Source organism: Hippocampus bargibanti, linkage group LG09, assembly GCF_051943395.1.
Source record: "Hippocampus bargibanti isolate YZ-2025 linkage group LG09, ASM5194339v1, whole genome shotgun sequence".
Lineage (NCBI taxonomy): Eukaryota > Metazoa > Chordata > Actinopteri > Syngnathiformes > Syngnathidae > Hippocampus > Hippocampus bargibanti.
In genome coordinates, this window is record NC_142742.1 from 4,503,636 (window position 1) to 4,528,950 (window position 25,315).

Here is a 25,315-nt window from a genome sequence, read left to right on the forward strand (position 1 = left end):
ATAATACCCAAAACACGCAGGCTGAAATTGAGTTAAAGTGTCCCAAAAGTCCTTTAAAGGGCAACCGACGTCTCCGGACAAGTTGTGTCCATAATTTGTAAAATGGCTTCAAATGACTTCTACTGAGCGTATTTTACAAATATTCCACCGCATATAGCTATATTTTACGTTTTAAGACGCTGAATATTCAGGAATTCTTGTTTTTGAGTTGGTGACGAGTCCATACGTGGCGTCACTGAAGGAACACCCCTGACCGAAAAAAAGACACATTGTAGCAGTCCTTCCATCACGTCAATGTATTTTGCTGTACTTGTTTGGTCTGACAACCTCGTGTTGCACCAAAAAGCCGCCAGAAGAGGGCCACCAAGCTCCATGGAAGTAATTTATCAGCCTGTGGAAACGGGCTGATTAATTCCTCACAGGAGCTTGGATGCCATTTTCTGCCTCTTTTTTGGTGATACATTTCCCCCCAATGTTGCCTCAAAATGGCACGGAATAAATTCTTTAATCGATTGCAAACATGTATGCTTTCCTCTTCAGAACTATTTGACTCATATTCATAACTGGATGAGTAACAAGAGATCATATTCTCCGAATCTGAAGCCATTGTTTTGATTCTCCAGCAATGCAAGATGTATTGGTGTGACGTCACGAACTGGGGGCGGGACTTTCTGAAAATGCCCTATTCGCAGCTCAATTTTTTTGCAGATTTTGGACACTTTAAGTCATTTTTATTGGTGTTTGGCATTTGAATAAAAATATCATACTGCATGTTTTGGGTATTTTAGATGCTATAAAACGTTTTTCTGAAACAAAAAAGTCATGTCGGTTGTCCTTCAAGTGGTGATTGTGGACTCTTAACGATAACACAAGCTAAGCTAATGTTAGCATGGGTGCTCATTTTTGTCATTTCAATGTATGCCATTTTGTTATATGGCTGACCAGGTACTCGTGAGGAAGTCAAGCTGCTCAGTCACCAAATTTGACCAACTTTTACGTTTTTTTTTTCTCCGTGGGTCTTTTTTTCCCCTTTTCCCAAACACAATGAAGAAAATTGTAGGATACATGTCGAGACGCTCAGTTGCATTTTCAACCGCTGTCTATTGGAGCGGAGACATCAAGCGCATTCCAAGAGTCCCAGGGCCCAATTAAGGGCAGATGAAGGGCAAGTTGTCTTTGTCCAAGAACAAAGGCAACAAGTGACAAGGGTGCACTCTTTAAAGGCAGAAACTCTATAAGGACAGCAGAGGAGGGGAAAAGAGGTGAGCAGCTGGTTATAAATATCTGTTGGCTCACTTACTGGAAGGAAAATGTGCGCTTTGTTGCTCATCCACTCATGCAGGTGCTTGCAAAACATGACTAACCACTAATGTTTTACAACAACGGTTCGTGTTTCTGAAGCAACTCAAAACCATTCCAATATGGGAATGTGACTCTTATTTCGAACATCCGTGCAACAGTTTTTCACATCCTGCAAATGTTGACTTTTGCCATAATTCCATAGTGGGGAAAAAAAAATCTTACTTGAAAGATTTTCAACACTCTTGGAACAGTATATACTTTTTAAAAAGATATATTTTCCATGAGAAAATTCCAGTTAATAGAGACTTCAGTTTAAATATATGGAGCCGTTCATAATAAGAAGTACTTTTCAAACCATTTAAAGAACAACCGACGTCACTTTTTTGTTTCCAAACTGACAGCAGAAAAACGCTTTATAACATCTAAAATACCCAAAACACGTTTTAGTCAAATGGAAAACACCAATAAAAATGACTTAAAGTGTCTAAAAAGTACTTAAATTTGAAACCGGAAGTGACCAGTTTCAGAAGGTCCCGCCTCCATGTTCATGACGTCACGTCAGGACGTCTTGCCTTCCTCGAGAATCAAAACAATGGCTTCAGATTCGGAGAATATGCTTTCTTGTTACTCATCTAGTTATGAATATGATTCAAATAGTTCTGAAGAAGAAAGCATACATGTTTGCAATTGATTAAAGAATTTATTCCGTGTCATTTTGAGGGGGGAAATGTAGCACCGAATGTGTCATCTGGGAGGGGGATATAGCACCAAAAGGAGGCAGAAGAGGGCGACAAAGCTCCGTGGAAAGCTCCGTGGAAATGGGCTGATTAATTCCCTACAATTTTTGTCAGTGAATATCAAATAGATGCTCGGTGCCACACACAAGGATTCACCATTGCGTTATTTATGTGTTTTCCTTCTAATTTCGCCATCAACACGGATCAACACGAAGTTTTCAGACCAAACAAAGTATTTCAAAATGCAGTGAGGTGATGCAAGGTATGTCCTTTCTCGGTGAGGGGCGTTCCTTCAGTGACGTAGGGTGAGGACTCGTCGCCAACTCAAAAACAAGACTTCCGGAATATTCAGCGTGAGTCTTAAAACGTAAAATATAGCTATATGCGGTGGAATTTTTGTAAAATACGCTCAGTACAAGTCATTTGAAGCCATTTTACAAATTATGGACACAACTTGTCCGTAGATGTTGGTTGTCCTTTAAACTCCACTGTTTAAACTCGCAATTTGTCAATTGCTTCAATGCAGTTTAACTTTGAAATGTTTTTAAAAAACATCTAACTTTTATCAAATTTTTGTTATTACATTTTCTAGAACATATTGTAAACTACCTGCTGGCCTGAAATGTCTTCTTTTCCAACAACCCCCCCCCCAAAAAAAAAAAAAAAATACAACTTATCCTGTGACTGTAATTTGAACTTGTGAGTTTTGAAAGGTGCTTATAAGTGAATGTTGTTATTTTATTTTCATTATTATAATAATAATTATTATTAGTAGTAGTGGTATTATTATTATCACCATCACCCTTATTATTCTCATCATCTTTATTATTATTATCATTATCATCATTATAACTCCACTCCAGTGCCAGGGTTTTCGTCATTGTCACTTGAATTCCAGCACCCACAGGATATTGAGTTTTAGCACAACATACTGGAAACATTCAATAAATAATAATAATAATAATAATAAATAATAATAAAAAAAAAATAAATATATTTCATTTATAAGTGCCTTTCAAATCTCTCAAGGTCACTTTACAGTCACAGGATATTTTTTTTCTGCGGGAGAGCAGCGGCAGTCACACACGGCAGCGTTCACTCAACCCGGAAGGAACTCAGATAGAAAGCTTAGTAAAGTAAAAAAAGTTTAAAAAAAAAAAAATAATAACACATAATATGACAACACAAAAATACAGAGTCAATCATTCTTCAGCACTTTCTGTACCCTCTTTGTGACATGAAGCAGTTCTAGATGAAAGAGGAGAGATTCTTCTTCTTCTTCTTCCTCTTATTATTATTATTATTATCTTCTTCTTCCTATTATTATTATTATTATTATTATTATTATTATTATTATTATTAGACAGTTTTACAACAACCTTCTTGTGTAAATTGTGACTAAATATTTTTGGCGTGTTCAGAGAATTTTTCGAGTAGGGCAGCAGGACCGTTTTCCAAATGAGCGTTACTGTGTCGTGACATTGACATCTACTGGCCTGGTATTATAATTACACCATTTTCAGTGAAATAGTATCCATTCTTTGATTATTTCACATTGTTTTATAATGTGAAACGCATCAGATTTTTCATTATGATGTCATGTAAATGTCCCAGGAGCGCCAGTGATGTGGTACACTTAAACAATAGCCTTTAGGAAGTATTTTTTTGCCCCCCAAAAAAACAAACAAACAAACCAACAAAGTCCTCTCAACAGAGACAACCCGCATACTGACATTCCCCACAATTTAAAGTTCCACGTACATCGCAAAATGAAAATTTTAAGAATAAAATTGTAATTTTTCGCTAAAAGTAAAAATCTTGCCAACGTTAATTAGTTTTCCTGCACTGACTGCACTGCACTAATCCTCTCTCGTCATGGAGGGAAAGTGACTTGTCTACACTTTAATTCCTACTGTCTAGTTAAGTAGAAAACAGTGGGTAATGTCTGTTTATTCCAGCTGCCTGGCCCTTTCACAAAGTATCCGCTTTGTCTACCAGCACCCAACACACAGACACTAAACATCATTTAGTTGTTAAAAAATACAATGGGACCATGGCTTGGGAGTTTTATTTACTCTGTGATCACATTCGTACCTTCACTCGTATCTCGAATGAATCTTTTCTATTTAAAGGACAACCGACATCACTTTTTTGTTTCCTAACTGACATCAGAAAAAAATGTTTTATAGCATCTAAAATACCCAAAACATGCAGTCAAATGCACCAATAAAACACCATACACAAACACAAAACATCAAAACACCAATAAAAATGACTTAAAGTGTCCAAAATCTGCAAAAAAATTGAGTTGCAAATTGGGCCTTTTCAGAAAGTCCCGCCCCCAGTTCGTGATGTCACGCCAAGACGTCTTGCATTGTTCGAGAATCAAAACAATGGCTTCAGATTTGGAGAATATGCTTTCTTGTTACACATCCAGTTATGAATATGATTTAAATAGTTCTGAAGAGGAAAGCACACATGTTTGCAATCGATTAAAGAATTTATTCCGTGCCATTTTGAGGAAAAGGGGGGGGGGGGGATGTAGCACTAAAAAAGAGGCAGAAAATGGCGACAAAGCTCCGCATAAGGAATTAATTAGCCCATTTCCACAGGCTGATTAATTCCTTACACGGAGCTTTGTCTCCCTCTTCTGCCTCTTTTTGGTGCAACACGACGTTTTCAGACCAAACAAGTACAGCAAAATGCATTGACGTGATGGAAGGAGTGCTACAATGTGTCCTTTTTTCAGTCAGGGGCGTTCCTTCGGTGATGTAGGGTGAGGACTCGTCACCAAGTCAAAAACAAGACTTCCGGAATATTCAGCGCGAGTCTTAAAACGTAAAATATAGCTATATGCGGTGGAATATTTGTAAAATACGCTCAGTAGAAGTCATTTGAAGCCATTTTACAAATTATGGACACAACTTGTCCGGAGACGTCGGTTGTACTTTAAATGAATGCAAATTATATTAATCTGCATCAGTGCCTACCACCAAAAAGTAACATATTGCTTTTTACAAGAAATATATCAGTTTACCTTATCAATAGATACTGTAAATAACAGTTATGGATTGATACATTGTTAAAAACTAAACAGGTTTGGCAAAATTTTGAACCCTTCAAGTGGGTGTTCGGGACCACTGCGCTGTTGGCCCCACCCTTTTCATACTGGGCTCGAGAATGGAAAAAAAATCAAAGTTGTACAAAGTCAAGATAAATTTGTCATATGAAAGTCAAAGTGAGGTTGAATTTCCAGAAAAAAAAAACTTTATTATAAAAATTTCTATTCTGGTATGTGAAACATTTATTGTCTAATAAATGGGAAAAATATTATTTTAAAAATTGCTTCATACCCGCAACAACAATAAAAAACAATTACAACAATAAAAAGGGGGTAACTTATTCCACATGATCTCATGTTTTGACGCATACCTCTTTCTTCATGGAGGGGTTGTCATTTATTAGTTAGTCTCTCTCCAACTATCCATCCATCATTTGCCTGTAAATTGTCTTTGAGAGTTTTAAAGGCTCTTATAAATCAAACGTATTATTATTATTATTTATATTGTTATTATTGATATAATTATTAATATTTTTATTTTTATGTATTATTATTATTATTATTATTATTATTATTATCCAGAGCGTCGTCCTTGATCCACCGGTGGAAAGATGCTTTGATCCTCTCCTATTTCATATAGAACTGCTTCATGTAACAAAGAGGGTACAGAAAGTGCTTAAGAATGAATGACTTTCTGTGTCTTTGTGTTGTCATATTGTCTGTTGTCATATTATTTGTGTAGTTTTTTTGACAAGACGACGCCACGAGAGTTGCTGGCTTTCCAGCAGCTCATGTATTTTGTTTTTCTACTTTCATTCCTTTCATCACTTTGCTGTCTATGAAATGTAAATTTCTCCACTTCGAGACTAATAAAGGCAAATCCAAATCCAAACGTTTTGTCGACATCTAGCGAAGAAGCCTAGTACTACAGGCTCTGTCACCACTGGCTGGCCTTTTTCGCCATCTAACGGCCACAACCCGATGTCGGACGTTCGCACGGTTTAAACGTGCGCGTTCTCGCGTCAAAACGTCACAGCCGTCGCGCTGCGAACGCGCACCACTCACAATGGACTATCACGTCTTTTTATTCCCTTTGAATTGAGCAGAAGAAACTCAACGAGGACTTTTAAAAAGTAAGATGACCGCAAAATGGTGGATTAAAGCGCCATGGGAAAAGCGTTCAACATAAATGCTTTGAAGTGAGAATGAGCCGTAACTGTTACTAATAAGATAGCCTCGGACTTCTACCGGCTTCGTTAGCCGCGACTAGCTCGTTAGCTACATAGCTAGCGTGATGCTAAGTAGCACAGATAGTTATGAACAATTGTGTCATCGGGTCTTTAAAAGACAAACAACGTCCACCGGAGGGAGCTACGGCGGCTAATAATAATAATAATAATAAAAAGTGGCACTCGGTAGATAGTGATGGGTGCGAGTGCTGTCAAGACATGAGCCCCATGGACGAAGCCGTGCTGCCCGGGATGTCGTCTGTTCAACCCGCTCTGGACGACCGGGACGGGCTCCGGCTCCTGGAGGATCTCGGCTGCTCGCCCGCCGCCTCACCCTACGTGGGCGACGTCAACGGCGAGGGCCCGCTGTTCGAAAGACGGAAGCGGTCGCGTTCCAACAGTTCCAAGCATCACTTCGGCGAAGTAGTGGCCGAGTTGGGTCCCGAGGAGGTACGCTGGTTTTACAAGGAGGACAAGAAGACGTGGAAGCCCTTCGTGGGGCACGATTCGCTGAACATCGAGCTCATGTATCGCAAGTATAACGAGCTCAACCCCGGTGCGGCGAGCCATCCGGTGGACGTTCAGGGAGCGAATGGAGAAGAAATGTCAGTGGAAACTCGGACCACGGGCGTCGTCGGAGACCACGGGTGTTTGGACACATCCACACCGTCCATGAGCACGGATGAGAGAGACCCTGACGGCAATGATGTCCATGTGGAGCCTGTCTGTGTCAGGGGGGGACTCTATGAAGTGGACGTCGGACAGAGAGGCTGCTACCCTGTTTATTGGAAGCGTAAGTATTCCTTAAACTGAGAATTTGGACTCGTTTACTGGTTCTAGATTACTCCAAAATTTTCATTTTCATTTTTTTGGATGGGTGAGGCAATGCGAATGTGATACCTGTCAACCGGAGGCGTTTGGCAATTATACAAATAATGGCATCTGCCCTTACAAAATGGTGACTAATCTTACATTTTATATAGCGTGCGTAAAATGAAACAAACATAATTTTTTAAAATAATATAACTTTATTGGTATATAGCCTGGTTCAATCAAAGAACAATGTCTTCAGCAGCATTATCTTCTTCTTTTCCTTTCGGCTTTTCCCTTCGAGGGGTCGCCACAACAAATCAATATCCTCCATCTTTAGAGGTATGATCCGCATGTTTGTTTTGGCCAAGCTTTTACGTCTGCTGCCCTTCCTGACACAACCCTCTGTATTTATCCGGGCTTGGGACTGGCACAAGAAGACTTATGTCCCTTTGTGGCTACAGAACAAGCAACTCGCTCACTAAAAGGCTCCCAAACACAAAATGGTCATCGGCACAGCAACATTCAAAACAGCAAAAACTGTCCTCACCATTTGATGACAATGTTCTTACTAGTGTCTATTTAAACACATTTATTTGCCTTGAAGATTTCCAATGTGCTGCAACAGCTCTGAATCCTAAAATCTAAAATGTAAGAATGATTTTTTTTGTCATTACCGGTAGATGTAGCGCTTTTGGTCATTTCACTCATCTCTTTTGATGGCACTTCAGCTCGCAATTCAGTTTGACCTGAAGGTAGTTTGTGAGTGTTGACTTCCATTGATTTCCTATACTCAGTGTTCATTTTTTGATGCGTGAAAATGCATGTTCACTGTCTGAAAATGTAGCTTCGCGTGTACCTTTCTCTGTTTAGCAATTGCACAAGACAGACATTATTTACGGTTCATAGGTACGTAAGCTTAAATAAAATAATAGTGCATAATTAACAATGATTTCGTCGGTGAACTTAAAAAGGTCAGTTGATAAAGTTTACTCACTGATGCAATCTTCGAGTCAGGAAACATTTCGTTTGTTAACTCTGAGAAGTGATCAGCAACATTTGCTCCTTTCAATATTCTTCAAACCATGTGTATTCTTCTTGTCATTACTCACCGCAACAGCAGACTGATTAATGTGGGAGACTAATCACAGCTGGCCCAACTTCATAAACCAATGAGACTTGGCCCCGCCGGATTTGTCTACGTTCAATTACTTTCAACCCTTTCAAAAAAATCTGCGACTTAACCTATTTCCTCATATTGTAGCTTAGCAACATGAGTTTACGCAGCTGCAGAAAGTTCCGGGTATTTATATGCAGAGATCTGGCCTCTTGATTGGCTTGGATTAGCCTTTATTAGTCTCACAGTCGAGAAATTTACATTTCACAGCAAAGTTATAGAAGGAAGAAGAAAGGAAATGAAGAAGTAGAAAAACAACAGGAGCTGCTGAAAAGGCAGCCACTTTTGCAGCGCCATCTTAAAGTCAAAATAACAAAAAAAAAAACAATATGACAATACAAAGGCACAGTCATTCAATCTTAAGCACTTTCTACAACGTCTTTGTCGTATGAATCAGTTCTAGATGAAAGCAGAGACGATCAAAGCGTCCTTTTCACCAGTGGATCAATTACGTCACAGTGAAATGTGCACGTCTGCTACAAGCTAAATGTTGAAAACAAACACGAAGCTGTACCATCCGTTGACGAAAAGAGACTGTCTCACATCTCCCGTCTCACGTAAATCCGCTTCAATTCCAAGCCGCGACAGTTCCACAAACGCATATTTTTTTTTTTTTTTTGCAGAGCAAGACCACATTCCGGTTCTACGAGGCCAGTGGTTCATCGACGGAACGTGGCTTCCCTTAGAGGAGGACGAGAGCGACCTTATTGAATGCGAACACCTCAGTCACTTTTGCGGGGAGCAGACACAGGATACCTTCGATGCTAGCGAATTGGTCGTCAGGACTGTCGACGGTAAAGACGGTGAGCCATGACTGTACACGTCGTAGCTTAAATACGATGGAACCTGTGTCTTTTGTTCGGAAACGGTCTCATTTTGATTTGCAGTATCAAGATGCCCAAATTAAAATTAGTATTCCTCCATGAAAGGAGGGAAAACTAAAGAAGCTCAAGAAAAAAAGCAAAACTGAAATCTGGTGAGCCTGTCACCAACTTAATTGCAAACATTTCAACAACAGCCATGTGTTCTGATGAATAGCCTCCATTTTGGATACCGGCAAAGCAAAAATACCCCCCTCCCCATCTCCTTTAGCTAATTTCCTGTGTACTCAGCAAGTCTCTCGCGCTGTCTCTTTGTCAGGTTTTTCACCTCGGCCGGGGAAGAAAACCTCGCTGACGTGTACAAAAACAGCCAACATTGCACCGGAATCCATGATTTACTCGCATTTAACTCATTCACTGCCATTCCCGAATTTTTTCGGGAATTGTAAATATGACATGGAGCGCCATTCCCGGATTTGTTCGGGTTTTGGTTTTGGTTTTTCTTGCTAGGGTTCCGATAAAGCGCTGGTCAGACCTCTGGCAATGTTTTTCCCCTTCCACGAGCGGGCAGCATTTGCCTTTTGCACAGCCGCCCCCATTTTAAGCTCAGATAACTCCAGATCCATATAATTAAGGAATTAACTGTATTTTTAATGAAAAAAGTCTAAAGTTTCTTATGCTGTATTGAGTGTTTATGTAAAACTTAAAATTGGAATTTGAGTGAAAATGACAAAAACCCTGTGTCATAGATGTTTTATCGGACACTGTGGAACAAAGACTCGAACCCAGAAAGATTACTGCCGGCAGGGAACGCAGTCATTCATGACAGACACCCGATGCTTTGCCAAGCTATTTATTGAGAGTATATGCAAATTTAAGTGATACATTAGTAAAACATAGTTTTCTTGATTAGAATACCACATTCCTGGAACGTTCTGAGCCCCAACAGCTGTAAGCAATAAAACATAGGTATTTTGTCTTTTCCATGAGCTGATAAATTTGTAACCTGGCTAATGAGCTCTTCCTGTGAAGGAGTTTCAAGTCATAAATAACTCAGAAGTTTCCCAAGTCCTAAATTCTGCCCAAGGTCAGATATCCTAGATGAAGATGACAGTTTAACTTGCTGTGTCTGTTGACCTCAGATTGACCCCAGGTTGTCTGTGCTTCAATTGTGTATTCGAGTCACACATGTTGCCAAAGCATATAACAGCATGAAACTTTTAAATATGATAACGTCTTATTCTTTCTAATCTCGATCACCCTGGCACTGGAGTGTACACATTTTTTTGCAGTGAATGAGTTAATATTCACCTCCTGCTGATTTGACTAACAAATACCAAATCAAGCCGATATATCAAACCCGAAAATCTTCTTTCACAGATTGAAATGAATGGAATGATGATTTATGTATCTGTACTACTTTCACATCCAGTACAGTGCTACCTTGACCAAACGCTTCAATCATTCCTTGACCAATCACATCACTTGCTCTGTTTGCATATCGCATGAATGTTCCCAATTGAAATTAATTAAAATTACAAACACAAAAAAATTAATTACCATATTTCCCCGTGTATCAGGCGCACCCAAAATCCTTCATTTTCTTCAAAAGATGACCTAGGGTCATCTTTTGAAGAAAATAAGACGCAGGGTCAATGACCCTGCGTCTTAGAGACCAATGTGCCTTATATGTGAAGTAATATTGAGCCTCAACAGGTGTCGCAATGACTGTCAGCAACCAGCGACTCCATTTCTCCCCATTACCCCTACTGTCACACCTTATAATGTGGCGTGCCTTATATTTGGAAAACCTTCATATATATTTATCTATTATATTTAGAAAACCTTTTTCATTCATTGAAGGTGCGCCATATACTGCAGTGCGTCTTATATGTGGAAAAATTTTTGAAAATACACCATTCATTGTGGTGCGCCTTATACTCTGGTGCGCCTTATACACAGGAAAATACGGCAATTAAAATCCCAATCATGAAAAATGTAATTATGTCAAGCAATGAACTGGTCTTGTGAAGTCTGACTACTGTCATGACCGTACTGCCGTGTCCATGTGTCGTCAAGGTAGCACTGTGCAATAACCTGACTGTTATGTTTTATTCTTATCATACGGTGCTAATTTCATCATATTAACCTCAATTTCTACAGTCGCTACTCCCGGTCATCTCTGGCATGTGTCAAGAAGCGATGCATATGAGACTCCCCAAAGGCTTGATAGTTCACTAGGCGTTCTATCATGGCCCGGGCGCTAATCTGATCGCAACGCCACTCGACCGGGATGTTTAACAGGAATGACCGGGGTAGGCGGCATCAATGGCCGTCACTCACTGTCTTTTGGTTGTCAGTCCTCTCCCACCTGCCCCCTTTCTACTTCCCCTTTATGTTCAAATGGAGCAACTATCAGACGAGTGCTAGAACATGCCACAAGCGCAAACGCTGCCAAGGTACTGTATTAAAACTACATAAATAAAGGGGGGGGAAAATACTTTTTTTCCCTGCAGTCTCCCAACCTTAATCGGCTGCCCTTGGTTTCTATCCTTTATTTACCTGTAGAGCCACGATCTTCGTGGCACTAGACTCACTCTTTTTTATTTTCAACCTATTAGATCCATTATCGCTGAAACTGAGACTAGTTGCTAGAAATTCCCCTTGTGTGCTGTGTGACAGTGAATTTTGGCACCGCTGCTCTTTCTGTGGCTTTCCGAGCTTGATAGCGAATAAACCACGGTGACACCGGTCATCCCTGGTTCACATGGCATGCAATACTTAAGACGTGACCTGTGGACCACATGCTTAGTTAGCTTAGCGTATGAAGAAATGTCATTTTTCTGTCAGCTATTAAAAGGAAATTGTCAGATAAATGCATTTTAAACACGTACTGCTTATTACGATACTATTTCTATGAACTCAAGGAGAAAATTACATGCCCGCAGGATCTGATATATTGATAGTCTGGTTATATCGATATTTTTTCCGACTCCCGAGAATATCGATATAACGAGACTTATAACTAATATATATATATATATATATACACAGTAAAGTCTCGTTATATCGATATCGGATATATCGATAGTCCCGGTTATATCGATATTTTTTCGGACTCCCTTGAATATCGATATAACGAGACTTTACTGTGTATATATATATATATATATATATATATATATATATATATATATATATACATATATAAGCCGACCCGTTTTTGTCTTTCCCCTTTAACGTGGATCGGACTTGCTCTTGCCTCCACGTTAAGAGCACATAAATACTAGAATAGATTTCTTGTCTAAGCAGGGCAGAAAGAGCAACAAGTAACTGTTTTAATCTCAGTTTTCCTTCCAAATGCAAATCAGTTCTCGCAGACTGCATTTGGACTAAATCTCTTATCTGTGTTTCACCTCTTTTGTATTCTTACCGGTCAATACGCATCTTAACATGCCTTAACTCTGTCCTCTTTCACCAGCCATACACAGTTTGAAGCTGAGTCGGACCCACGTGGACTGGCACAGCGTGGACGAGGTCTACCTCTACAGCGATGCCACCACCTCTAAAATCGCTCGTACGGTGACACAAAAACTGGGCTTCTCCAAAGGTTTGTCAAAAAGACTCTCCCGCTCCATTGTATGAACCGCTCAGAAACAGCCGGCCCACATTCACAACAGAACAATGCATGATATGAAACCGCACCCTCCCTGCTGACCCTCCCGTGTCCTTTCTCAGCCTCCAGTAGCGGAACTCGGCTACACCGTGGTTACGTGGAGGAAGCCTCTCCGGAGGATAGACCTCCGCAAACCACGCACATTGTCTTTGTGGTCCATGGGATTGGGCAGAAGATGGACCAGGGACGCATTATCAAAAATACGGGAATGTGAGTTTTCCGTTTGGGTTTCATTGGTTACACTAAAATCTGATCAATCAACCCCTAAAAATGTGAAATTTGTGATGCAAATTCAAACAAATTGGGTGCCTGTTCGGTTTCTACTTCAATGCAAATTTGGTCCAGATTGAGGTCAATTTTTTCATCAAATTTTGTTTGAGTTTGGCTCCTCAATGTTAGCATAAATATAACATATTAATATATACATAATCAAGAAATATATATGGCATTGATCTATCACAAAAACAACATCAAACGCAACCCTGCAGCCCAATTAACTAATTCATTGCCATTTTCGAATGTATTCAGAAATTGAAAATATGACGAAAAGCGCCATTCCCGAATTTGTTCGGGTTTTGGTTTTTCTTGGGGGTGCCGATAAAGCGCTGGTCAGACCTCTGGCAATGTTTTTTTTTTTTTTCCCCTTCCACAAGGGGTTAGCATTTGCTTATTGTACAGCCGCCCCCACTTGCACCTCATATTACTCCAGACCCATATAATTTAGGAATTAACTCTTGGGAATTAACACGCTTTGTTTCAGCTTCAACTGTTGTTAAAGCGCTATATAAACCAATATTTATCTATTGCATTGTATTTTGGACAGCCACTCTCATTTCAAGCTCAGATAACTCCAGACCCATATAACTTAGGAATTCCCCCTTTTTTTGATGAAAGAAGAGAGTCTAAGGTTTCTTACACTGCATTGAATGTTTATGCAGTCCTAAAACTCAATATTCTGTGGGTCCTAGAATTTGAGTGAAAATGACCAAAACCCTGGCATTGGAGGGGACACATTTTTGCATGTCTGGCAGTGAATGAGTGCAAAAAATGGGGCACAATTTTTGATCCACACCGAGTGAAAACAGTGCTCTTGCCAAACCAAGATAGTCAGGCCATCGTTTGAGGCTTAGGCAGGCTAAGCGGCAAAAGTAGACCCAAGTTGAGCTGCCGAGCACCTTAAGCCTTACTCGCAGCTACATCAGGATTACGCTTTACAAACACCCTCATCAGCAAAGAGCAAATGGCACGTCAACGCGCTTCATGTTTCTTTTTTTTTTCATGTGGCCCAACTTTCAAAGTAAAACACACTCTATTCTATGATACCCCCTCACCCCACCTCTGTATCTCAACTGCTCCTGGTCAGGTTGAGGGAAGGCGTGAGAAAGATGGAGGAGAAGCACTTTTCAGAGCACAACGACGAGCATGTGGAATTCCTTCCTGTGGAGTGGCGCTCTAAACTGGCCCTAGACGGAGGTTTGTCTTTTCATTGTGCATTTAAAAGGCTGGTGTCAATCTCGTAATATTGAGTCATTGAGAATACTGAGTAACGCTGTGCGGCAAGGGTGTCAAACTCATTTTTTTTTTGCTGCGGGCCACATTGTAGTGATGGTTTCCTCTCGGGGATCCGTTATGAATTTGGCGAAGCCATGATAATGTTTAATCCCATCCACATATTACATACAGAGTGCACAATAAATTAACGCATTCACTGCCATTCCCGATTTTTTTCCGGAATTGAAAAGCATGACGTGGAGCGCCATTCCCAAATTTATTCGGGTTTTGGTTTTTCTTGCCAATATTTATACAATTTTATTTTTATTTTATACAATTGCTGGTCAGACCTCTGGCAATGTTTTTCCCTCCCACGATGGGGCAGCATTTGCCTTTTGTACAGCCACCTCCATTTCAAACTCAGATAACTCCAGACCCATATAATTTAGGAATTAACTCTTTTATTCTGATGAAGAGAGTCTAAGGTTTCTTACGCTGCATGGAATGTTTATGTCGTCCTAAAACTCAATATTCTGTGGGTCCTGAAATTTGAGTGAAAATGACAAAAACCCTGGCACTGGAGTGGACATATTTTCGCACATTGTCTGGCAGTGAATGAGTAAATGAATAACTAGTTTTCAAATTTGAAGTAAAAAAAAGACTGTTGTTATGGTTTTTATGAGACAATTTGACATTTTGGTTCGGACTTTTGCAAGCATCATGGAATTTCACAAGCTTGATTTGCTTTCACCGGCCGAATAAAATGACGAGGCGGGCCCGATTTTGTTCCCGGGACCTTGACTTTGACACCTGTGCCGTGGGGTGTATCTGAATAGACACAGTGGACTCCATTACACCAGACAAGTTGAGAGGCTTGAGGGATCTTCTCAACAGCAGTGCCATGGACATCATGTATTACAACAGTCCTCTTTACCGTGATGAGGTACGTTTATTCGGAGAAAAGCTACTCAGCAAAATGGTGCATTGAGATGAAAAGACACAAATATTTTTTCCTTCCCTTATAGATCACCAAAGGACTGACACAGGAACTGAACAGACTCTACAGCCTGTTTTGTTCGCGCAACCCAGATTTTGAGGAAAGCGGCGGCAAAGTTTCAATTGTGTCGCACTCGTTGGGCTGCGTCATCACGTACGACATCATGACGGGCTGGGACCCCGTCCGCTTTTGTCTCCAAGAACATCACGCCGTGGAGGAGGAGCTGCACAAGCACTGGACGTCGTATGAGGAGAAACATCTGTTGGAGCAACTGCGCTATACCAGGAACAGGTGCTCAATCATTCAAATGCTAGAACAACATTTACCAGGTAGCCCTGTGGGACTTGTCTAGAAATAGCCAAATCCAATCCCCTAATTGACCAATAAATTTAAAAAGTCATCGAAATGATTAAAAAAAATATTAAAAACAAAAACATAAATTAAAGGCAGATCATTTTACTGTTAAATACTGTTTGTAACGATGAAAAATAATTATAAATATCAGTGGAGAAAATGTAGAAATATAAGAAGACTTTCACAAATATTTATAATTGTATAAGAAGCTAACATATAGCTAGATAGCTAGCTATCTAGCTATAAGAGATAACTTGATAGGTATATACTGTAGCTAGCTAGCTAGCTAATAGACAAATTGCTATATAGCTATCTATATAGCTATCTAGCATATAATAGATATACTGTAGCTTGTTAGCTAGATAGCTCATATCTCTTGTTTCTATCTATAATTGTATTTTATTTATTATTGTACCTAGGCTTGTCTGTGACTGTAAAGTGACTTAGAGAGCTTTGAAAGGTGCTTGAAATAAAATGTATTACAGTAAAGTCTCGTTATATCGATATTCAAGGGAGTCCGAAAAAATATCGATATAACCGAGACTATCGATATATCCAACCCTATTTGCATGTAATTTTCTCCATGCGTGCATAGAAATAGTATCGATATATCCGATATTGATATAACGAGACTTTACTGTATTATTATTATAAATATTGCAAAAAAAAATCTGACATTCCAGAATAAAATTAACAAAAAAGTGTCAAAGAATGGGATGGGAAGAAAGGGGAAAATGGGAAAAGAATGGGAAGTTTAATAGAAAAAAAGAAGATAAAATACACAGCCAGGTAAAACATTAATTATGCAATTAATAATTAATTATTAAAATAGAATAGAAATAAAAATATCCAACAATATAACATTTACATAACAAACACACAAAAGAAATAATATGTTATAAATTAAGTCATTCACTCCCAGACAATGTGCAAAAATGTGTCCACTCCTATGCCAAGGTTTTTGTCATTTTCACTCCAATTGCAGGACCCACAGAATATTGATTTTTAGGAATACATAAACATTCATCGCTGCGTAAGAAACCTTAGACTATCTTCTTTTATCAGAAATAAAAGTTAATTCCTAAGTTATATGGGTATGGAGTTATCTGTGCAAATGCTGCCCCTTCGTGGAAGGGAAAAACATTACCAGAGGTCTGACCAGCGCTTTATCGGCATCCCTTCCGCAAAAAAAAAATAAAAAATAAACAAAACCTGAACAAATTCGGGAATGGCGTTCCATGTCATGCTTTTCAATTCCCGAATAAATTCTGGAATGGCAGAGAATGTGTTAATATGAAAACATAAAACATATGGCAGTGAATGCGGTAAAATATCAGTCATGCACAGGAGATGAAAATACAATAAAAGCTCAACAGTATACCAATTCTTAATCTTGACCCTGTGCTTTATTGCTAAATTAATTGTTTGCTCACTAAGACCCCCATCAGTCCGCTTCTTGTGATAAAAGCGCCTTGTGTAGCAACAAATTAGCATATTTTATATCCGTTTCCAGATTACGAGAGCTGGAGAATCAACTTTTAACACTGGAAGCCTCCAAACCCTCAACACCTCCTGCTCTCAAATTTAAGGTTTGTACATGTCAACTGTAATGCAAACGAGGGAAAATAAAAATAAAACTTTGGATGAAATGACATCTCTTTTTCATGAAAATAATAACAACCTTAGGTGGAAAACTTCTTCTGTATGGGATCTCCTTTGGCGGTCTTCCTGGCCTTAAGAGGCATTCGGCCTGGCACCAGTTGCCACCAGGACCACATCCTTGCTACATCCATCTGCACACGCCTCTTCAACGTCTTCCACCCGACGGACCCTGTGGTCAGTTGTCCCAAATACTATTTCATAATTAAAAACACACAATTGCTCGGGTGAGGGTAAAAAAAAAAACCAAAAAACAATGGTTGAATTTCATATACCGTATTTTCCGGTGTATAAGATGCACCGGAGTATAAGGCGCACACCCCAATGAATGGTATGTTTTCTAACGTGTTTCCATATATAAGGTGCACCGGAGTATAAGGTGCACATTCAATCAAGGAAAAAAAATAATATATAAATACAGTAAAGTCTCGTTATGTCGATATCGGATATATCGATAGTCCCGGTTATATCGATACTATTTCTATGCACGCACATGCAAACAGGGTTGGATATATCGATAGTCCCGGTTATATCGATATTTTTTCGGACTCCCTTGAATATCGATATAACGAGACTTTACTGTATATAAAACTTTTCCAAATATAAGGCACTACAGTATATGCAGGGGTTACACACTACTTCTTCTCCAGGGGGAAATGGCTGCTGACAGTAGTAGTAGTAGTCACTGAGTGACTTCACATATAAGGCGCACCTGCGTATAAGGCACAGGGTCATCCTTGGAAGAAAATCAAGGTTTTTTGGTGCGCCTTACAAACCAACAAATACGGTAATTATGAAATGTGCTTTTTTTTTTCCACCCCAGGCCTACAGATTAGAGCCTCTCATCCTCAAACACTACAACAACGTTGCACCGGTGCAAATCCACTGGTAAGTTTAAGGTGGCAAAAACATCTCAAAAGTCCATGTCCAGCGCATATAAAAAGTCTACACACTACCTGTTGAAATGTCAAATAGCAGCGTGTGAACACTTTCACAACCACGTTATTTCAATTGTTTATTTTTTTGGAACGTCCCCTTGTGGAAAAGTTTTTTTTCAATTGATCTGTATTATGGTAATTCATATTGATGGCGGAAAATGTGTTTACATTATTCATTCAGTCCCAAGAAAAACTCTACCGGGTTATGTAGAATTATTATGATTATTATTAGTATTAGTATTGTTGTTGCTGTGTTTTATATATATAGTCCCGGTTATATATATACTCCCTTATATCGATATATACTGTGTGTATATATATATATATATATATACGTATATGTTTTTCTGTGGGTGAGCAGCAGCAGCCACACGCACTAGCGTTCACTCAACCCGGAAGTAACTCAAATAGAATAGTAAAACAAATAATAATAATTATGATGATGATGATAATAATAATAATAATAATACATTTGATTTCTAAGCGCCTTTCAAAACTCTCAAGGACACTTTACAGTCACAGGATAAGAACTTTTTTTTTGTGCGGGTGAGCAGTGGCAACCATTCGGGCCAGCGTTCACTCGACCCTGAGGTAACGCAGCAGCAAAGTTATGAAATTATGATCATTATTATGATCATTAGCATTATTGTTATTATTATTCTTATTCTAATTTTTTTAAATGACGGATTTGATGAATCCTTGGCAGGTACAGCGCCACCAACCCGGCACCTTACGACGAGGTGCGGCCCACTTTCCTCAATTTAACTAAGGAGCCGACTTCTGACACTGAGAGCATCCCCAGTCCGAGCACTTCTCCCGTCCTCCAGCGGAGACATTACGGAGAGTCGATCACTAATTTAGGCAAGGCCAGCATCCTCGGTAAGGCGATTTCAGACATTTCGCATCCCTGCAAAGCATTTAATGTACCGAGGCTGTTTTCCCTCTTTCTCACCTTTTAGGAGCGGCTAGTATTGGGAAAGGCATCGGTGGCATCCTCTTCTCCCGCTTTTCCCGCTCCAACAGCCAACCCTCTGTCTCCTTGGGTCTGGAGGGCGGATCCAACCCAGAAGAAGACGAGCAGCAGAAGCGCACTGAGAGCCAGTCGGCGTACGGCCTCTCAACCATGGCCCGGCCCACTTCGCCCACTGCTGATGTGTCACGTGAGTCACCTCGAAAAAAGAAAGAAAAAAAACCCACCCTTTTGCAATCACTGTACAAGTGATGGCGTATTGTTCTGTGTATTATTTGTTCTTTTCATTTTCAAAATCCAAATGACTTTTTTTTAATGAAGCACAAAATATTGTTTATTTTTGTTTTGTTTTACACATCATTTAAAACAATATTTTCAAAATATCCGGAAATTAATATTGTAAAATTAAAATAGGCGTTTTAGATCATTTTAACTCATTCACGATGTGCAAAATGGTGTCCATTCCAGTGCGAGGGTTTTTGTCATTCTCAAATGACTTTTTTTAATGAAGCACAAAATATTGTTTATTTTTGTTTTGTTTTACACATCATTTAAAACAATATTTTCAAAATATCCGGAAATTAATATTGTAAAATTAAAATAGGCGTTTTAGATCATTTTAACTCATTCACGATGTGCAAAATGGTGTCCATTCCAGTGCCAGGGTTTTTGTCATTCTCAAATGACTTTTTTTTAATGAAGCACAAAATATTGTTTATTTTTGTTTTGTTTTACACATCATTTAAAACAATATTTTCAAAATATCCGGGAATTAATATTGTAAAATAAAAATAGGCGTTTTAGATCATTTTAACTCATTCACGATGTGCAAAATTGTGTCCATTCCAGTGCCAGGGTTTTTGTCATTCTCATTCGAATTCAAGGACCTACAAAATATTGAGTTTTAGGACTACATAAACATTCAATATAGCGTTAGAAACCGTAGACTCTTTTCTTTCATCAGAAGAAAATAGTTAATTATTATATGGGTCTGGAGTTATATGACCTTGAAATTAGGGCGGCTGTCCAAAATACAATGCAATACATACATATTGGTTTATATAGCGATTTAACAACAGCTGAAGCGGGAACATAGCGCTAACATGGGACAAAATGGCACTGCTGCCCCCTTGTGGAAAAGAAAAAAAACATTGCCAGAGGCCATGGCCAACGCTTTATCGGCACCCAAGCAAGAAAAAACAAAAACCCGAACAAATTCGGGAATGGCGCTCCACGTTACGCTTTTCAATTCCCGAATAAATTCGGGAAATGCAATGAATGAGTTAAAAGCAATTCAAATATTATTTAAAATTAGAATAAACGAAAGAAATCAATTCTAAAACAAAAAAAGGGTTTTTTGTTATAATTCGCACATTTGGTTTAGTTATTTGACAATAACTATATTGAATTAATATTGAATACATTTACTGAAATAAAATTGAGTATATATTCATATACATATTTTTTTGAAAGGACAACCGACACCCCCGGACAAGTTGCGTCCATAATTTGGAAAATCACTTCAAATGACTTCTACTGAGCGCATTTTACAAAGATTCCACTGCATATAGCTATATTTTACGTTTTAAGACTCGCGCTGAATATTCAAGAAATCTTGTTTTTGAGTTGATGACGAGTCCGTACGTGACGTCACTGAAGGAACGCCCCTATCCGAAAAAAAAAAGGACACACTGTCGCAGTCCTTCCATCACGTCAATGCTTGTTTGGTCTGAAAACCTCGTGTTGCGCCATAAGAGGGCGTCCAAGCTCCATATAAGAAATTTAACAGCCTGTGGAAACACCCGTGTACAATCACCTTCCATTAAATCACACATCAAGTACGTAAAAAGACAATGCACACACACCTAAAACAACAACAAAACTCAACCCGGTGTGTATGTTTTTGTGTGTCGCTAGTGGAATTGGAGCGCCGCATTGACTTTGAATTACGCGAGGGCCTGGTGGAAAGTCGTTACTGGTCAGCCGTCACGTCGCACACAGGCTACTGGTGCTCGCATGACATCGCCCTCTTCCTCCTCTCTTTTATATACCGGCAAAGGAAAACAACATCCGATCCCGGAGAAGTCACCCCTGAACCTGACTGAACACACTCTTCCTCTTCCTGACTGACACCTGACACTCTTCCTCTCGCTCTAAACCTATTTTTGTTGCTGTCTTTTATTTTTTTTCGTTTTTTGAACACAAGCTTATATTTTTCTTATGATCCAGTTCTGTGAACTACAATACATTTAGCCCACTTAATTACTTTCATTCCAGGACAGTGAAACCTCCAAAGTGGACCAAAATAGATATATTTTTTCCGCCATAGCAAACTATGCACAATGCACCTTTCTGAAAGAGGGATACGTTCCAAACGCTGCTGCGATTGGTTTAAATTTAGGCATTTTCTGCCTCTTTGGGTAGATTGTTGATAAATTGCTAATATGACAAATTTTCACCTATTTATCTATTTATTTCTTTTAACTTTTATATTAACAAATTATCATCAGATTGTGATCATAAAAACATAACTTGCATACATTTACAGTTTGGCGTGCATAATTAATTTAAATTGAGTTTTTCAGGAAATAATGAAGGCTAGAGTCCAATTAAAAAAAATAGCAATCACCAGCCAGACATCCATTTCTCTATTTTGTTATTTTTAATCATCACATTCATTAATTAGTCCACTTTAGAGGTACCGCTGTAACCGCATTTTAGTGTAATTCATCAGACCTGAAACAATAGACCTCAAAACCACTGTTGCTAATTAGCATAGCTTCAGTAGTAGGCAACGGTCACAAGTTTGGAAACACCCTCAAATTCAAAAGGTTTCAAAACATTTTTAACTTGTGAGATAATGCACAGATGTGAAATGAAAGTCATTCCATATCATAACGCATCATCGACATCTTACAGTTGAGAAAATACCAACATGTGCAAAAACGGGCCCTACTTTAAAGAATCTGAATCCGAATATTCTGTTAAATTCCCTTTTTTTAACCAAATAATTCCATCAATCATGTTCAGAATTTATTTATTTTTTTAATATTGCAAAATACTGAATTGGGGGGGTGGGGTGTTTTCAAACTTTTCACTGGTTCTTTACCGCGTTGCCCTGCTGGTCCAAAGCTTTGTTGACACAACTGCCTGTTGGTTTACATTGGTTTGCCTTTTGAAACCAGCCAATCATACCATATGTTACATTTTAAAGATGAAAAATAACTTGGGGCATTATGTGATTATTTTTTTAGTTTAGTTATTTTTTTCACCATTTGCAATTACCAGTTAGATATGACTATGGGTCATCAAGGGAAGTTTGATCAAGATTTGACCTTGTGGAGTTGTTAGAATTTGATGCTTTATGGGGAATCAAACTATCAAATCTAGCCAGCGTTTACTGCCGAAGCACAGTGACAATAACTCGAAACCCATGACAATTAAGCGTCGCACGGCTAACGCGAGGTTCAAATTTGGTGATAGTCGGAGTAGGAGACTATTTTTGCGGGTCTTCTCATGATAGACATATCTGCCAAATTTCAATTTTCAAAATATCTTGCACGAGTCATACGAAAAAATCGAATATGGCCACGTTTTTTGGTAGTCTACTCGTAATGGACAAACATGGCCACCAAATTTCATGTTGCAAAACTAAACTTGCATTGGGGACTGAATTTTCAAAAAATACGACACCACATATGCCCCACACACAATGCAGTCATTTTGTCCACTTTAAAGAAACTCGGGTTATTCTCCATAAAAAAAAATAACAACTAAAAATTGGTTTTGGGCCGTTAACAAATAAATGCAATCCAAGCGACTTGCTGATCTTTTTTTGCGCATGTGTGAGAATAAAATGTAAACAAATACAGGTAACAGCCGACTTACGACCAGCTTGACTTACGACCACCTGTACTTATGACCATGACCTCCGGATTTTTTTTAATTTAAATCCTATGCCTGGCACCGCAACACGCTAACAAGCCGGCAACGCGTAGGACAATTTTGGCCAAGCAGCGAGCATCTCACTCTCTCACAGCAATCGGCCGTGTGATGGCACCAGAGGGGGGGAATTTGGATGTCATTTAGTCTCTATTCAACATTTTGAATGTACAGTAAAGTCTCGTTATATCGATATTCAAGGGAGTCCGAAAAAATATCGATATAACCGGGACTATCGATATATCCGACCCTGTTTGCATGTAATTTTCTCCGTGCGTGCATAGAAATAGTATCGATATAACCGGGACTATCGATATATCCGATATCGATATAACGAGACTTTACTGTATTTCGACTTACGACCATTTCGACTTGCGCCCGTTTGGTCAAAACGGAATTCGGTCGTAAGTCGGACGTTACCTGTATATATTTCGGCTGACAAACGAGGGGTCATTGACATTTTGTATACTACTTCAAAAGTGTACACCGAAAAGCCAGGACTGTTTGCACATTGTATTAAATCGTCTTGTTCCATCTCAAATTGGTGATTGGTTTGCCGATTGTTACGCTGCCTTCAGATCACTTCACTCGTCCGTCCGTGTTGGTTGGTTGGTTGATCTGGTCAAAACACTTTTATTCAGGCTATTTATTAACTGTAGCCTACCAGCAAAAGGGCGATCCATTTACTGAGTAACAACCGACAGACTATGCATGTTTAAAATAAAATAAAGGGAATGTCAACCCCCAAAATTTCTTTACAATAATGTGTTCTATGCGCCTCCACTTGTCTCAACACAGTGTTTTTATGAATACTTGTTTGTGGTATATGAGTTAAGCCGCAAAATGTACTTTATTTTGTACATGTATTAGATCGCCAGCCATTTTGCCCTTTGGTGTCGACTGAAAATGACATCACGGTTGCTCAAGTCATTATCAGTTATGGCTCACCTGTTTTCAGAAACTGCTTTGAATACTCCTCAATGCACATCTACCATGTTACAAAGCAAAACTGGCTTCAGTGGAATGAATTTAGCAAATCTCTCTCAAATCAATGGTAAAAAGTCACCCAAAATAGCTGCTTTGAGCCAAAATGGCAGCCTTCTTATCGGTGGCCATTTTGTCCTTTGGTGTCGACTGAAAATGACATCACGGTTGCTCAGGTCATTATCAGTTATGGCTCACCTGTTTTCAGAAAATATGCTGTGAATACGCCTCAATACACATCTACCCTGTTACAAAGCAAAACTGGCTTCATGGGTTGATTTTTTTTCAAATCTCTTGTACAATCAATGGTAAAAAGGCACAGAAAATGGCTGCTTCGAGCCAAAATGGCCGACTTCTTGTAAGTTTCTGAGCTTCTTGAGTCTTTTTTTTTTTGTAAATCAGTCATTATTACACAACATTTCATATTCGTGAAACTGGCTTCGGGGGCTGAAGTTTCTCTCAAACAAGTCCATTTTAAAAGGACGGCATGAGTTATGTTTTGCAATCAAGGGCTTATGCAAGCACTATTGTTTATTAGCATCACAGATCAATCATGTGTATGTCCTGTTGACTGAAAACCACGCTGCCTTCCTTGACGTGTAATCAAAGCACACCACTGGACTTTACTTTCACAAAGATCTCTTTTTTTTAATTTATGAGGACACGTAAAATAAAACAATCCCTATTATGTTCATGATGAATCAATAGGTGATATTAGACGATCCGCGAGCCGGGCCGGGTGTACACTAATGGTGTAATTTATGACCCCCCTCCTGCTGGCCCTGCTCTGCAATAACAACAAATGCCTGTGAATGGATCCTAACCTTCATCGAATGCATTGTAACTATATTCTCTGTCATTAAAGGGCATTCCTTGTTTTGGAATACAACCATTAACCTCCTCTCATGTGGTTCTGTCTGGTATGCTTTGGATAATGGACTCTTCCACATTCAAGTTGAAGCACCCACATTTAACCAGTGCATTGCCAGGTTCATACTATTCATACACTTTCGCCAACATGCTAAGCTACATTAGCATCAGTTTGTTGAAATTAAATTGAATGTCCACACAGCCGTGTTGTGGTGCCAAAGTGGCTAATTATGATCATGTTGGGAAAACGGGAAATTGACATTTATCTGCTTGCAAGATTTTTTTTGAAATTTTACT

At 39.1% G+C, this 25,315-nt stretch overlaps 1 protein-coding gene across 2 annotated transcripts; it reads left to right on the plus strand.

Moving 5' to 3' along the window:
- Positions 1-6,116: 6,116 nt before the first annotated feature.
- On the plus strand, positions 6,117-25,038 carry ddhd1a (DDHD domain containing 1a). Of its 2 annotated transcripts, XM_089004647.1 has the most exons (14): positions 6,117-7,122; positions 8,940-9,119; positions 11,498-11,596; positions 12,619-12,747; positions 12,876-13,023; positions 14,177-14,286; positions 15,141-15,247; positions 15,330-15,592; positions 17,169-17,244; positions 17,342-17,491; positions 18,138-18,202; positions 18,959-19,131; positions 19,212-19,412; positions 21,140-25,038. In XM_089004647.1, the coding sequence occupies exons 1-14, from the start codon at positions 6,417-6,419 to the stop codon at positions 21,325-21,327; spliced, it is 2,595 nt and encodes an 864-aa protein (XP_088860773.1). In that variant the 5' UTR covers positions 6,117-6,416; the 3' UTR covers positions 21,328-25,038. The 2 variants fall into 2 exon arrangements, with proteins under 2 accessions (XP_088860773.1, XP_088860774.1); XM_089004648.1 differs by lacking the exon at positions 11,498-11,596 and having other exon boundaries at positions 6,118-7,122.
- Positions 25,039-25,315: the final 277 nt, after the last annotated feature.

Excerpts from the sequence above, each read along its gene's own strand:
- ddhd1a (XM_089004647.1), top strand. The coding sequence starts at position 6,417 with ATGAACAATTGTGTCATCGGGTCTTTAAAAGACAAACAACGTCCACCG. Across the intron at positions 14,287-15,140 it reads TAAACTGGCCCTAGACGGAG|ACACAGTGGACTCCATTACA; the intron begins GTTTGTCTTTTC and ends GTATCTGAATAG. Across the intron at positions 15,593-17,168 it reads CTGCGCTATACCAGGAACAG|ATTACGAGAGCTGGAGAATC; the intron begins GTGCTCAATCAT and ends ATCCGTTTCCAG.